Source organism: Panulirus ornatus, chromosome 25 (assembly GCF_036320965.1).
Source record: "Panulirus ornatus isolate Po-2019 chromosome 25, ASM3632096v1, whole genome shotgun sequence".
In the NCBI taxonomy this organism is placed as follows: Eukaryota; Metazoa; Arthropoda; class Malacostraca; order Decapoda; family Palinuridae; genus Panulirus; species Panulirus ornatus.
Window position 1 is genome coordinate 23,614,629 of NC_092248.1, and position 15,286 is coordinate 23,629,914.

The window sequence follows — 15,286 nt, forward strand, 5'->3', positions numbered from 1 at the left end:
AAATGGTGAAGAGCTTGTAAATTTATGTGCTGAAAAAGGACTGGTGATTGGAAATACCTGGTTTAAAAAGCGAGATGTACATAAGTATACGCATGTAAATAGGAGAGATGGCCAGAGAGCGTTATTAGATTACGTGTTATTTGACAGGCACGCGAAAGAGAGACTTTTGGATGTTAATGTTTCTCAGATGTGCAACTGGAGGGATGTCTGATCATTATCTTGTGGAGGCGAAGGTGAAGATTTGTATGGGTTTTCAGAAAAGAAGAGGGAATGTTGGGGGGAAGAGGTTGGTGAGAGTAAGTGAGCTTGGGAAGGAGACTTGTGTGAGGATGTACCAGGAGAGACTGAGTACAGAATGGAAAAAGGTGAGAACAAAGGAGGTAAGGGGAGTGGGGGAGGAATGGGATGTATTTAAGGAAGCAGTGATGGCTTGAGCAAAAGATGCTTGTGGCATGAGAAGCGTGTGAGGTGGGTTGATTAGAAAGGGTAGTGAGTGGTAGGATGAAGAAGTAAGATTATAAGATTATTAGTGAAAGAGAAGAGAGAGACATTTGGACGATTTTTGCAGGAAAAAAATGCAAATGAGCAGGAGATGTATAAAAGAAAGAGACAGGAGGTCAAGAGAAAGGTACAAGAGGTGAAAAAGAGGGCAAATGAGAGTTGGGGTGAGAGTATCATTAAATTTTAGAGAGAATAAAAAGATGTTCTGGGAGGAGGTAAATAAAGTGCGTAAGACAAGGGAGCAGATGAGAACTTCAGCGAATTGGGCTAATGGGGAGGTGATAACAAGTAGTGGTGATGTGAGAAGGAGATGGAGTGAGTTGAAGGTTCGCTGAATGTGTTTGATAATAGAGTGGCAGATATAGGTTGTTTTGGTCGAGGTGGTGTGCAAAGTGAGAGGGTTAGGGAAAATGATTTGGTAAACAAAGAAGAGGTAGTAAAGCCTTTGCGGAAGATGAAAGCCGGCAAGGCAGCAGGTTTGGATGGTACTGCAGTGGAATATAAAAAAAAAGGGGTGACTGTATTGTTGACTGGTTGGTAAGGTTATTTAATGCATGTATGATTCATGGTGAGGTGCCTGAGGATTGGCGGAATGCGTGCAAAGTGCCATTGTATAAAGGCAAAGGGGATAAGAGTGAGTGCTCAAATTACAGAGGGATAAGTTTGTTGAGTATACCTGGTAAATTATATAGGAGGGTATTGATTGAGGGGTGAAGGCATGTACAGAGCATCAGATTGGGAAAGAGCAGTGTGGTTTCAGAAGTGGTAGAGGATGTTTGGATCAGGTGTTTGCTTTGAAGAATGTATGTGAGAAATACTTAGAAAAGCAAATGGATTTGTATGTAGCATTTATGGTTCTGGAGAAGGCATATGATAGAGTTGATAGAGATGCTCTGTGGAAGGTACTAAGAATATATGGTGTGGGAGGCAAGTTGTTAGAAGCAGTGAAAAGTGTTTATCGAGGATGTAAGGCATGTGTACGTGTAGGAAGAGAGGAAAGTGATTGGTTCTCAAGGAATGTAGTTTTGCGGCAGGGGTGTGTGATGTCTCCATGGTTGTTTAATTTGTTTATGGATGGGGTTGTTAGGGAGGTGAATGCAAGAGTTTTGGAAAGAGGGGCAAGTATGCAGTATGTTGTGGATGAGAGAGCTTGGGACGTGGGTCAGTTGTTGTTCGCTGATGATACAGCGCTGGTGGCTGATTCATGTGAGACACTGCAAAAGCTGGTGACTGAGCTTGGTAAAGTTTGTGAAAGAAGAAAGTTGAGAGTAAATGTGAATAAGAGTAAGGTTATTATGTACAGTAGAGTTGAGGGTCATTTCAATTGGGAGTTAAGTTTGAATGGAGAAAAACTGGAGAAAGTAAAGTGTTTTAGATATCTGGGAGTGGATTTGGCAGCGGATGGAACCATGGAAGCGGAAGTGAATCATAGGGTGGGGGAGGGGGCGAAAATTCTGGGAGCCTTGAAGAATGTTTGGAAGTCGAGAACATTATCTCGGAAAGCAAAAATGGGTATGTTTGAAGGAATAGTGGTTCCAACAATGTTGTAAGGCTGCAAGGCGTGGGCTATGGATAGAGTTTTGCGCAGGAGGGTGGATGTGCTGGAAATGAGATGTTTGAGGACAATATGTGGTGTGAGGTGGTTTGATCGAGTAAGTAATATAAGGGTAAGAGAGATGTGTTGAAATAAAAAGTGTGGTTGAGAGAGCAGAAGAGGGTGTTTTGAAATGGTTTGGTCACATGGAGAGGATGAGTGAGGAAGGATTGACCAAGAGGATATATTTGTTAGAGGTGGAGTGAACGAGGAAAAAGGAGACCAAATTGGAGGTGGAAAGGTTGAGTGAAAATGATTTTCAGTGATCGGGGCCTGAACATGCTGGAGGGTGGAAAGCGTGCAAGGGATAGAGTGAATTGGAACGATGTGGTATACCGGGGTCGACGTGCTGTTAATGGATTGAACCAGGGCATGTGAAGTGTCTGGGGTAAACCATGGAAAGTTCTGTGGGGGCTGGATGTGGAAAGGGAGCTGTGGATTCGGTGCATTATTACATGACAGCTAGAGACTGAGTGTGAACGAATGAAGACTTTGTTGTATTTTCCTAGCGCTACCTCGCACACATGAGGGAGGATGGGGTTGTTATTCCATGTGTGGCGAGGTGGCGATAGGAATAAATAAAGGCAGACAGTATGAATTATGTACATGTGTATATATGTATATGGCTGTGTGAGAATATATATATAAATATATATATATGTGTATATTAAGATGTATAGGTATGTATATATGCGTGTGTGGACGCGTATGTAAATATATGTGTATGTAGGTGGGTTGGGCCATTCTTTCGTCTTTGCTTACGCTACCTCGCTAACGCGGGAGACAGCGAGAAAGAAAAATATAATATAATATATATATATATATATATATATATATATATATATATATATATATATATATATACATATATATATATATATATATATATATATATATATATATATATATATATATATATATATATATATATATATGTTTATATATATATATATATATATATATATATATATATATATATATATATATATATATATATATATATATATATATATATATATGTTTATATATATATATATATATATATATATATATATATATATATATATATATATATATATATATATATATATATATATATATATATATATATATTTTTTTTTTTTTTTTTTTTTATACTTTGTCGCTGTCTCCCGCGTTTGCGAGGTAGCGCAAGGAAACAGACGAAAGAAATGGCCCAACCCCCCCCCATACACATGCACATACACACGTCCACACACGCAAATATACATACCTACACAGCTTTCCATGGTTTACCCCAGACGCTTCACATGCCTTGATTCAATCCACTGACAGCACGTCAACCCCTGTATACCACATCGCTCCAATTCACTCTATTCCTTGCCCTCCTTTCACCCTCCTGCATGTTCAGGCCCCGATCACACAAAATCTTTTTCACTCCATCTTTCCACCTCCAATTTGGTCTCCCTCTTCTCCTCGTTCCCTCCACCTCCGAAACATATATCCTCTTGGTCAATCTTTCCTCACTCATTCTCTCCATGTGCCCAAACCATTTCAAAACACCATCTTCTGCTCTCTCAACCACGCTCTTTTTATTTCCACACATCTCTCTTACCCTTACGTTACTTACTCGATCAAACCACCTCACACCACACATTGTCCTCAAACATCTCATTTCCAGCACATCCATCCTCCTGCGCACAACTCTATCCATAGCCCACGCCTCGCAACCATACAACATTGTTGGAACCACTATTCCTTCAAACATACCCATTTTTGCTTTCCGAGATAATGTTCTCGACTTCCACACATTTTTCAAGGCTCCCAAAATTTTCGCCCCCTCCCCCACCCTATGATCCACTTCCGCTTCCATGGTTCCATCCGCTGCCAGATCCACTCCCAGATATCTAAAACACTTCACTTCCTCCAGTTTTTCTCCATTCAAACTCACCTCCCAATTGACTTGACCCTCAACCCTACTGTACCTAATAACCTTGCTCTTATTCACATTTACTCTTAACTTTCTTCTTCCACACACTTTACCAAACTCAGTCACCAGCTTCTGCAGTTTCTCACATGAATCAGCCACCAGCGCTGTATCATCAGCGAACAACAACTGACTCACTTCCCAAGCTCTCTCATCCCCAACAGACTTCATACTTGCCCCTCTTTCCAGGACTCTTGCATTTACCTCCCTAACAACCCCATCCATAAACAAATTAAACAACCATGGAGACATCACACACCCCTGCCGCAAACCTACATTCACTGAGAACCAATCACTTTCCTCTCTTCCTACACGTACACATGCCTTACATCCTCGATAAAAACTTTTCACTGCTTCTAACAACTTGCCTCCCACACCATATATTCTTAATACCTTCCACAGAGCATCTCTATCAACTCTATCATATGCCTTCTCCAGATCCATAAATGCTACATACAAATCCATTTGCTTTTCTAAGTATTTCTCACATACATTCTTCAAAGCAAACACCTGATCCACACATCCTCTACCACTTCTGAAACCGCACTGCTCTTCCCCAATCTGATGCTCTGTACATGCCTTCACCCTCTCAATCAATACCCTCCCATATAATTTACCAGGAATACTCAACAAACTTATACCTCTGTAATTTGAGCACTCACTCTTATCCCCTTTGCCTTTGTACAATGGCACTATGCACGCATTCCGCCAATCCTCAGGCACCTCACCATGAGTCATACATACATTAAATAACCTTACCAACCAGTCAACAATACAGTCACCCCCTTTTTTAATAAATTCCACTGCAATACCATCCAAACCTGCTGCCTTGCCGGCTTTCATCTTCCGCAAAGCTTTTACTACCTCTTCTCTGTTTACCAAATCATTTTCCCTAACCCTCTCACTTTGCACACCACCTCGACCAAAACACCCTATATCTGCCACTCTGTCATCAGACACATTCAACAAACCTTCAAAATACTCATTCCATCTCCTTCTCACATCACCACTACTTGTTATCACCTCCCCATTTACGCCCTTCACTGAAGTTCCCATTTGCTCCCTTGTCTTACGCACCCTATTTACCTCCTTCCAGAACATCTTTTTATTCTCCCTAAAATTTACTGATAGTCTCTCACCCCAACTCTCATTTGCCCTTTTTTTCACCTCTTGCACCTTTCTCTTGACCTCCTGTCTCTTTCTTTTATACTTCTCCCACTCAATTGCATTTTTTCCCTGCAAAAATCGTCCAAATGCCTCTCTCTTCTCTTTCACTAATACTCTTACTTCTTCATCCCACCACTCACTACCCTTTCTAAACAGCCCACCTCCCACTCTTCTCATGCCACAAGCATCTTTTGCGCAATCCATCACTGATTCCCTAAATATATCCCATTCCTCCCCCACTCCCCTTACTTCCATTGTTCTCACCTTTTTCCATTCTGTACACAGTCTCTCCTGGTACTTCCCCACACAGGTCTCCTTCCCAAGCTCACTTACTCTCACCACCTTCTTCACCCCAACATTCAATCCTCTTTTCTGAAAACCCATACTAATCTTCACCTTAGCCTCCACAAGATAATGATCAGACATCCCTCCAGTTGCACCTCTCAGCACATTAACATCCAAAAGTCTCTCTTTCGCACGCCTGTCAATTAACACGTAATCCAATAACGCTCTCTGGCCATCTCTCCTACTTACATAAGTATACTTATGTATATCTCGCTTTTTAAACCAGGTATTCCCAATCATCAGTCCTTTTTCAGCACACAAATCTACAAGCTCTTCACCATTTCCATTTACAACACTGAACACCCCATGCATACCAATTATTCCCTCAACTGCCACATTACTCACCTTTGCATTCAAATCACCCATCACTATAACCCGGTCTCGTGCATCAAAACCGCTAACACACTCATTCAGCTGCTCCCAAAACACTTGCCTCTCATGATCTTTCTTCTCATGCCCAGGTGCATATGCACCAATAATCACCCAATATATATATATATATATATCTTTCTTTCTTTCAAGCCATTCGCCATTTCCCGCGTTAGCGAGGTAGCGCCAAGAACAGAGGACTGGGCCTTTTTTGGAATATCCTCACCTGGTCCCCTCTGTTCCTTCCCTTGGAAAATTAAAAAAAAAAAACGAGAGGGGAGGATTTCCAGCCCCCCGCCCCCTCCCCTTTTAGTCGCCTTCTAAGACACGCAGGGAATACGTGGGAAGTATTCTTAATTCCCCATATATATATATATATATATATATATATATATATATATATATATATATATATATATATATATATATATATATATATATATATATATATATATATATATATATATATATATATATATATATATATATATATATATATATATATATATATATGTAAAGGGGAAGAGTGGTTTGGGAATGTCTTGGGAGTAAAGTCAGGGCTTAGTGAGAGGACAAGAGCAAGGGAAGGAGTAGCAATACTCCTGAATCAGGAGTTGTGGGAGTATGTGATAGAGTGTAAGAAAGTAAATTCTAGAATGATATAGGTAAAACTGAAAGTTGATGGAGAGAGATGGGTGATTATTGGTGCATATGCACCTGGGCATGAGAAGACAGATTATGAGAGGCAAGTGTTTTGTGAGCAGCTGAATGAGTGTGTTAGTGGTTTTGATGCACAAGACCGGGTTATAGTGATGGGTGATTTGAATGCAAAGGTGAATAATGTGGCAGTTGAGGGAATAATTGGTATACCTGGAGTGTTCAGTGTTGTAAATGGAAATGGTGAAGAGCTTGTAGATTTTTGTGCTGATAAAGGACTGGTGATTGGGAATACCTGGTTTAAAAAGCGAGATATACATAAGTATACGTATGTAAGTAGGAGAGATGGCCAGAGAACGTTATTGGATTACGTGTTAATAGATAGACGCACGAAAGAGAGACTTTTGGATGTTAATGTGCTTAGAGGTGCAAGTGGAAGGATGTCTGATCATTATCTTGTGGAGGCGAAGGTGAAGATTTGTGGGGGTTTTCAGAAAAGAAGAGAGAATATTGGGGTGAAGGGAGTGGTGAGAGTAAGTGAGCTTGGGAAGGAGACTTGTGTGAGGAAGTACCAGGAGAGACTGAGTACAGAATGGAAAAAGGTGAGAACAAAGGAGGTAAGGGGAGTGGGGGAGAAATTGGATGTATTTAGGGAAGCTGTGTTGGCTTGCGCAAAAGATGCTTGTGGGTTGAGAAGCGTGTGAGGTGGGTTGATTAGAAAAGATAGTGAGTGGTGGGATGAAGAAGTAAGATTATTAGTGAAAGAGAAGAGAGAGGCATTTTGACGATTTTTGCAGGGAAAAAATGCAATTGAGTGGGAGATATATTAAAGAAAGAGGCAGGAGGTCAAGAGAAAGGTGTAAGAGGTGAAAAAGAGGGCAAATGAGAGTTGGGGTGAGAGAGTATCATTAAATTTCAGGGAGAATAAAAAGATGTTTTGGAAGGAAGTAAATAAAGTGCGTAAGTCAAGTTAGCAAAAGGGAACTTCAGTGAAGGGGGCTAATGGGGAGGTGATAACAAGTAGTGGTGATGTGAGAAGGAGATGGAGTGAGTATTTTGAAGGTTTGTTGAATGTGTATGATGATAGAGTGGCAGATATAGTGTGTTTTGGTCGAGGTGGTGTGCAAAGTGAGAGGGTTAGGGAAAATGATTTGGTAAATTGAGAAGAGGTGGTAAAAACTTTACGGAAGATGAAAGCCGGCAAGGCAGCATTTTTGGATGGTATTGCAGTGGAATTTATTAAAAAAGGGGGTGACTGTATTGTTGATTGGTTGGTAAGATTATTTAATGTATGTATGTATGACTAATGGTGAGGTGCCTGAGGATTGGCGGAATGCTTGCATAGTGCCATTGTACAAAGGCAAAGAGGATAAGAGTGAGTGCTCAAATTACAGAGGTATAAGTTTGTTGAGTATTCCTGGTAAATTATATAGGAGGGTATTGATTGAGAGGGTGAAGGCATGTACAGAGCATTAGATTGGGGAAGAGCAGTGTGGTTTCAGAAGTGGTAGAGGATGTGTGGATCAGGTGTTTGCTTTGAAGAATGTATGTGAGAAATACTTAGAAAAAGAAATGGATTTGTATGTAGCATTGATGGATCTGGAGAAGGCATATGATAGAGTTGATAGAGATGCTCTCAGGAAGGTTTTAAGAATAATGTTGTGGGAGGCAAGTAGTTAGAAGCAGTGAAAAGTTTTTATCGAGGATGGAAGGCATGTGTACCTGTAGGAAGAGAGGAAAGTTATTGGTTCTCAGTGAATGTAGGTTTGCGGCAGGGGTGTGTGATGTCTCCATGGTTGTTTATTTTGTTTATGGATGGGGTTGTTAGGGAGGTGAATGCAAGAGTTTTGGAAAGAGGGGCAAGTATGCAGTCTGTTGTGGATGAGAGAGCTTGGGAAGTGAGTCAGTTGTTGTTCGCTGATGATACAGCGCTGGTGGCTGATTCATGTGAAAAACTGTAGAAACTGGTGACTGAGTTTGGTAAAGTGTGTGAAAGAAGAAAGTTAAGAGTAAATGTGAATAAGAGCAAGGTTATTAGGTACAGTAGGGTTGAGGGTCAAGTCAATTGGGAGGTAAGTTTGAACGGAGAAAAACTGGAGGAAGTAAAGTGTTTTAGATATCTGGAAGTGGATCTGGCAGCGGATGGAACCATGGAAGCGGAAGTGAATCATAGGGTGGGGGAGGGGGCGAAAATCCTGGGAGCCTTGAAGAATGTGTGGAAGTCGAGAACATTATCTGGGAAAGGAAAAATGGGTATGTTTGAAGGAATTGTGGTTCCAACAATGTTGTATGGTTGCGAGGCGTGGGTTATGGATAGAGTTGTGCGCAGGAGGGTGGATGTGCTGGAAATGAGATGTTTGAGGACAATGTGTGGTGTGAGGTGGTTGGATCGAGTAAGTAATGTAAGGGTAAGAGAGATGTGTGGAAATAAAAAGAGCGTGGCTGAGAGAGAAGATGAGGGTGTTTTGAAATGGTTTGGGCACATAGAGAGAATGAGTGAGGAAAGATTGACCAAGAGGATATATGTGTCGGAGGTGGAGGGAACGAGAAGTGGGAGACCAGAATTGGAGGTGTAAAGATGGAGTGAAAACGATTTTGAGTGATCGGGGCCTGAACATGCAGGAGCGTGAAAGGCGGGCAAGGAATAGAGTGGATTGGATCGATATGGTATACCGGGGTTGACGTGCTGTCAATGGATTGAATCAGGGCATGTGAAGCGTCTGGGGTAAACCATGGAAAGTAGTGTGGGGCCTGGATGTGGAAAGGGAGCTGTGGTTTCGGGCATTATTGCATGACAGCTAGAGACTGAGTGTGAACGAATGGGGCCTTTGTTGTCTTTTCCTAGCGCTACGTCGCACATATGAGGGGGGAGGGGGATGGTATTCCATGTGTGGCGAGGTGGCGATGGGAATGAATAAAGGCAGACAGTGTGAATTGTGTGCATGGGTATATATGTATGTGTCTGTGTGTGTATATATATGTGTACATTGAGATGTACAGGTATGTATTTTTTCGTGTGTGGACGTGTATGTATATACATGTGTATGGGGGTGTTTTGTGCCATTTCTTTCCTCTGTTTCCTTGCGCTACCTCGCAAACGCCGGAAACAGCGACAAAGCAAAAAGAAAAAAAAATATATATATGTATATCATAGCCTCTAGTTAGGGAGAATATACTTCGTGAACTTACATACGAATGAATATTGGACCTTGTTTTCAGAGTTTATAGCAATTTTTGTAATGAATTAGACCAATGTTCAATGGGTCTGGAATTCTTTTGCACCTTCAGTTTACCATAGTGCAGATATATAGATATGTCTATGCTCTACCAGTGACGATCCCAGGGAATTTTTAGAAAAACTTGATAACTTTATTCCTTGTATAACTTTAAGAATGGAAGAGGAAGTCATTAATTCATTGGTCTTTGACACCTGAGAATAAGAGTAGCTAGGGGTCTTAAGCTCAAAGTTTGTAGGAAATCAACCCAAGGTGATGCATTTACACATAATTTTTCGAACCACCAGGATTGTCAAAATGGTCACCTTTTGTGGATGATTCTTAGAACCTTAAGAATTTGAGATCCTGAATTCTTAAATGAAAAAATTGATTATGTTTATGGTATTGCAAGAAAACTTTGTTATCCTGAGAAAGTTGTTGACAAATGCATACAATTGAGAAGAAAGACGAATTCAACAAGAGAAATATTTGAGTCTACCCTTTCATAAAGAATTTTCATCTCATACTCGTATCTCAAAAGTAGTTCACCTGAATGTTGCTTTCAGTTATGAAAACACCACACGAATATCCTTAATAAAGTACAGACCATCAACTAATGAAAAATCTGGTGTCTATTTTGTGATAAGATGTATGTTGGCTAAATTGGTAAATCTTTAAAGGAAGATTTAACAGTATTAGAAATCTTTAAGGACAGCCTTGGAATCAGATGCAGTATTCAGACATTCAAAAGATCATTCACATCCAGTGAATTGGAGGATGTCAAATTTTTTTTTCCCTTTTGTGACACTTATCAAAAGGCTTATTGTTGAATCATTTCATATCAAAACTAACAGCGCCATAAGCATAAATGAAGGACTGTATGAATTAGATTGTGCCTTCATGAAATCTCTTTTGAAATGTAGCAAAACTAAGAAAGCTGAAGCAGACATGATGTTCCTTGCTGGGTAGAGGTACGGGTAGCTTTCCCGTTGTGGTCGAACTTCCCATGCCTCTCAGATCAATTGGTCCTTCATTCCTCAGCTGTGGTGTAGGCAGATTTTTATTCAGGAGCTCCTATGGCTCCAAGGATGCACTACTTCCAGTGGTAGGGAAATGATGAATCCTTTTGAATGATAAGTTCTTTGACGAAACTGTATTCTTAATGATACAGCCTTGCCAAAGCAACTTTTCACAGTGGTGTAGACTCATGCGGGTGAGATGTTGGTTCTGTAGCCTGGTGTACTCACATTATACTCCAGGAGGAGGTTGCTGGCAGTGTTGTTGACTGAGGATATGATGGTGTCGAACTCCAGGAAGGACTTGGTGGCAGAGGTGATCATGAGGTGCATGAAGCACTCCTGGGCGTCGAAGGGGTAGAGAGCCAGGTCCAGGTCACACATAAATACCGTCCCGTACTTCCTGCGGGTCGTCATGGTGTTCGTCTCTCCAGAGAAGACTTCCACTGAGAGAGAGAGAGAGAGAAAGACAAGAGAGTTATCTGAGGGAAGTTGACTGGAACCATTGAGAATCATAGTCTTGCTAATCTCATAAACTGAATCATGGATAAAGAATTATTCTAATTATTCTTTGTATAACCTGGTGAGAAATCTTCCTTCCCACTACTTACGTTTCGTGTGTCACCGTATAGCCAACCTAATGTGACCAAACCTTCAACTGCAGATTTGTCTCAGCTCTGAGCTGACGTAGACAAACTGACCTTCAGCAGGAGCAGTGATGTTCCTCCCGATCGAGTCGGCCAGCCGGGTGACCAACATGATGGTGTCCACATCCATGAGGGTGTGATGGTTGCCGATGGTGTTGATGAAATCGACCTGCGGCGTCCATAGCCTGTCCACTGTGCTGGCTGGCAGGATGTTCAGCGTGTTCTCCACCTTCAGGTTCTGGTACTGTAATCGGTTATCCAACCACGTCAACTCCAGCCTGTAGGAAACCTCCATGGTCATTTCCATAGTCTGGACAGATAAGGACTCAATATTTATGGTGACAATTATAGGTAAACTCTTCTGGTCGATCCCGCTGGCTCTAGGTGGCAGATGGTCCTGGTAGTCCCTTGGGAAGGCCACCGTGTGACACTCTAGCTCGTCCGTGTTGTCCCGACAGTCGTACTTTAGGTCGCAGCGGTTGTCTAGGGGGATGCAGGTGGCGTCGTCACAGGTGAACTGGTCTGTGCCACAGGGCGAGAGCAGTAAGAGTCTCCGTCCTCCTGGTTTCTGGCCACAGACTGGCTCCTGTAGGTGCCACCATCGCCGGCCCATCGGGAAGTCTGGGACACTTTCCCCCAGCTGAGCGATCGTGCGGTTGTTGACGACGTTCACCCATGTCCATATCCCTTCCTGTCTCTTGATGTGGTAGGCGCCGTAGCCCACGAAGACCACCTCACTAGGGCTGTGCTGGAAGGCGGTGAAGTAGACGTTCCGCAGTTCAGTCTCACACGTTCCAAGGAATGAGAATCTCGTTTGGTCATTCATAGGACATACAACACATTTCAAATTTGCATGGCAGTCAACATCTGCCATGCCTGTTAAAACGCCTGAGGCACAGTTCTCGTAGTGGAGTCCGTTGGGTTCCTGAGGCGCCCAGCTGATCTCACCAGTCACCGGGAGGCCATTGATCTTCCACACTCCTTCCTCGTCGATGTCGTTCATGGCTACCCAGATGTCAGTGTAGCAACTATCCTCCCTGGTGAAGGTCACAGACGATACGTTAAGTATGGCCAGCAGTTCGGCTTTAGTGCTGGTCAGGTGGGTGCCCAGCGCCCGGCACAGGTACTGCGCCGTGTCGTACGGAGCGGAAGGGAACCAGAAATATGTCAGGTCAACCTTCTGTCGACAGAGGTCAGCCAGGGGTACGTCACGGCTGGTGACGTTGGTCAGCGTCCAGCCCACCTCCCAAGACACGTAGTTTCCCTGGGGGTCACTCCGGCACTGGGCTATCGCCTGGATCTCCTCCTGGCTCAGCGCTGTGTCCCACACATTGACCTACAGTGGCCACAAGATGATAACTTACTGTAAACACACGTATATACATAAGACTAAATACAGGCAAAAATATTGCGGGGATAACCCAGAAGCTCTGGCACCTCAATCTGTTCGAAATTAATAATACCTTACCAATACAGCTTACCCAAAACTTATTTATTTCTTTGTTTATAGACCTTCCATGATATAACAGGACTTACAGTGGAGTCTCAAATGTAATATCTATACAAAGCGTGTGAGGTCCTCAGGTAAACCAAATAGAAATGTTTAAAAATTGATATATCTGAAAAGGTGTCAAATGTAATGAACCACTCACAACCCTAACATCGTAAGGTGTCAATGTAACGAACTAGTCACAACCCTAACATCGTAAGGTGTCAATGTAACGAGCTAGTCACAACCCTAACATCGTAAGGTGTCAATGTAACGAACTAGTCACAACCCTAACATCGTAAGGTGTCAATGTAACGAGCTAGTCACAACCCTAACATCGTAAGGTGTCAAATGTAACGAACCAGTCACAACACGAACATCGTGAGGTGTCAAATGTAACGAACCAGTTACAACCCAAACATCGTAAGGTGTCAAATGTAACGAACCAGTCACAACACAAACATCGTAAAATATGAACTCTACGTTCCAGAATGTAAGAAGTTGTAGACTACTAATCCTAGGCGCAGTTGAGTGTTGGTCGTGGTTGGTCCAACCTGAAGACAGGCTAGGCTAATGTTGGTGTAGTAAGAGGGAGATTAACTTACCTGTGAGTTAAGCTACAGTTCAGATAATTCTGTTAGTTTTACCGTGAATTATTACCTATATACTGTGTAGGTATTTGTGTTACGAAAGAAAATAAGGATTGATCTTTTCGGATGACATGATCTTTATGCATCTAGAGGCGCTCCTCAGTGGGGAGATAACAGTGTGACTGAACACATAACCCCTTTTTTAGGGCTGAATGTCAATCAACCTCTTACTAATATAATATAACTGATGTTTGGCAAAAAAATGAGTGAAGTTTTGCAGCATCTGACACGTTCGACAACTTTCAAAATAACTGTTAAATGAAGGAACACGGGCAATGTCAAAACAGAATTATTTGTAAGATTGCTTTACAGACTGAATAAACAGTACATAATTCAGATAAGAAACTTTTCCATGATCCTCGTAAACATAACAGGAAATGTTTACAAGCTTTCCGTTAGGCATCAGTCGGATAGATGCACAAATATGTAATGATCTTTGCCTCAAAGGTGACTCAGTACATGTGGCACAGCACCACTGTTAGTTAATGTACCTCATGTGGGTGAAAGTGAGGCGAGTGGCAGGATAAACACGAGAGTCAACATCATATAACACACAAACATATATTTCTGGAGCACATGTTCATGTGATATATTCTTAAAGGTTAATGGTAATTGATAAGACATTTCATAACCAACCCCAACACTCCTTTAGTCCCCTCAAAATCCTGCAATTAAAGATGTTTCAGTCAATTTGCTGCTTCCTGCTGAGACCGGATGTTAGTGGTGGGTGACTTAGGTGCGAAGGTACGTAATGTGGCAGTTGAGGGTATAATTGGTGTGCATGGGTCTCCACTAACGAACCTTACCTGCCTGAGGTCACCACTAACGAACCTTACCTGTTTGAGGTCACCAGTGATGAACCTTATCTGTGTGAGGTCACCACTGACGAACCTTACCTGTGTGAGGTCACCACTGATAAACCTTATCTGCTTGAGGTCACCATTGACGCACCTTACCTGCTTGAGGTCACCATTGACGAACCTTACTTGTGTGAGGTCACCACTGATTAACGTAATTTCTTGAGGTCATCACTGATGAAACATACTTGCGGAGGTCACCACTGATGAATCTTACCTGTGTGAGGTCACCATTGACGAACCTTGTCTTTGTGAGGTCACCACTGAGGAACCTTACCTTCGTGAGGTCACCACTGATGAGCCTTATCTGTGTGAGGTCACCATAGACGAACCTTAACTGCTTTAGGTCACCACTGAGGAACCGTACCTTCGTGAGGTCACCGCTGATGAACCTTACCTGTTTGAGGTCACCGCTGATGACCCTTAGATGTGTGAGGTCACCACGGAGGAACCTTACCTGCATGAGGTTACCACTGACGAACCTTACCTGTGTGAGGTCACCACTGATGAACCTTACCTGTGTGAGGTCACCACTGATGAACCTTACCTGTGTGAGGTCACCACTGATGAACCTTACCTGCGTGAGGTCACCAATGACAAACCTTACCTGTGTGAGGTCACCACTGACGAACCTTACCTGCGTGAGGTCACCACTGACGAACCTTACCTCTGAGAGGTCACCACTGATAAATCTTATCCGCACTAGGTCACCACTGACGAATCTTACCTGCGCCTGGTCACCAATAACGAACCTTACCTGCATGAGGTTACCACTGATGAACCTTACCTGCGTGAGGTCACCACTTATGAACC

General features: G+C 42.4%; 1 protein-coding gene across 1 annotated transcript in view; it reads right to left on the reverse strand.

Moving 5' to 3' along the window:
* The window catches only part of LOC139757335 (uncharacterized), a 49,353-nt gene that overhangs the window by 16,524 nt on the left and 17,543 nt on the right, over nt 1-15,286 (reverse strand). The window contains exons 4-5 of the mRNA XM_071677758.1: nt 11,532-12,813; nt 11,062-11,276 (exon numbers count right to left, since the gene is read on the reverse strand). Of these exons, the coding sequence (XP_071533859.1) occupies nt 11,062-11,276; nt 11,532-12,813 (1,497 nt within the window). The remainder of the gene's footprint in view (nt 1-11,061; nt 11,277-11,531; nt 12,814-15,286) is intronic.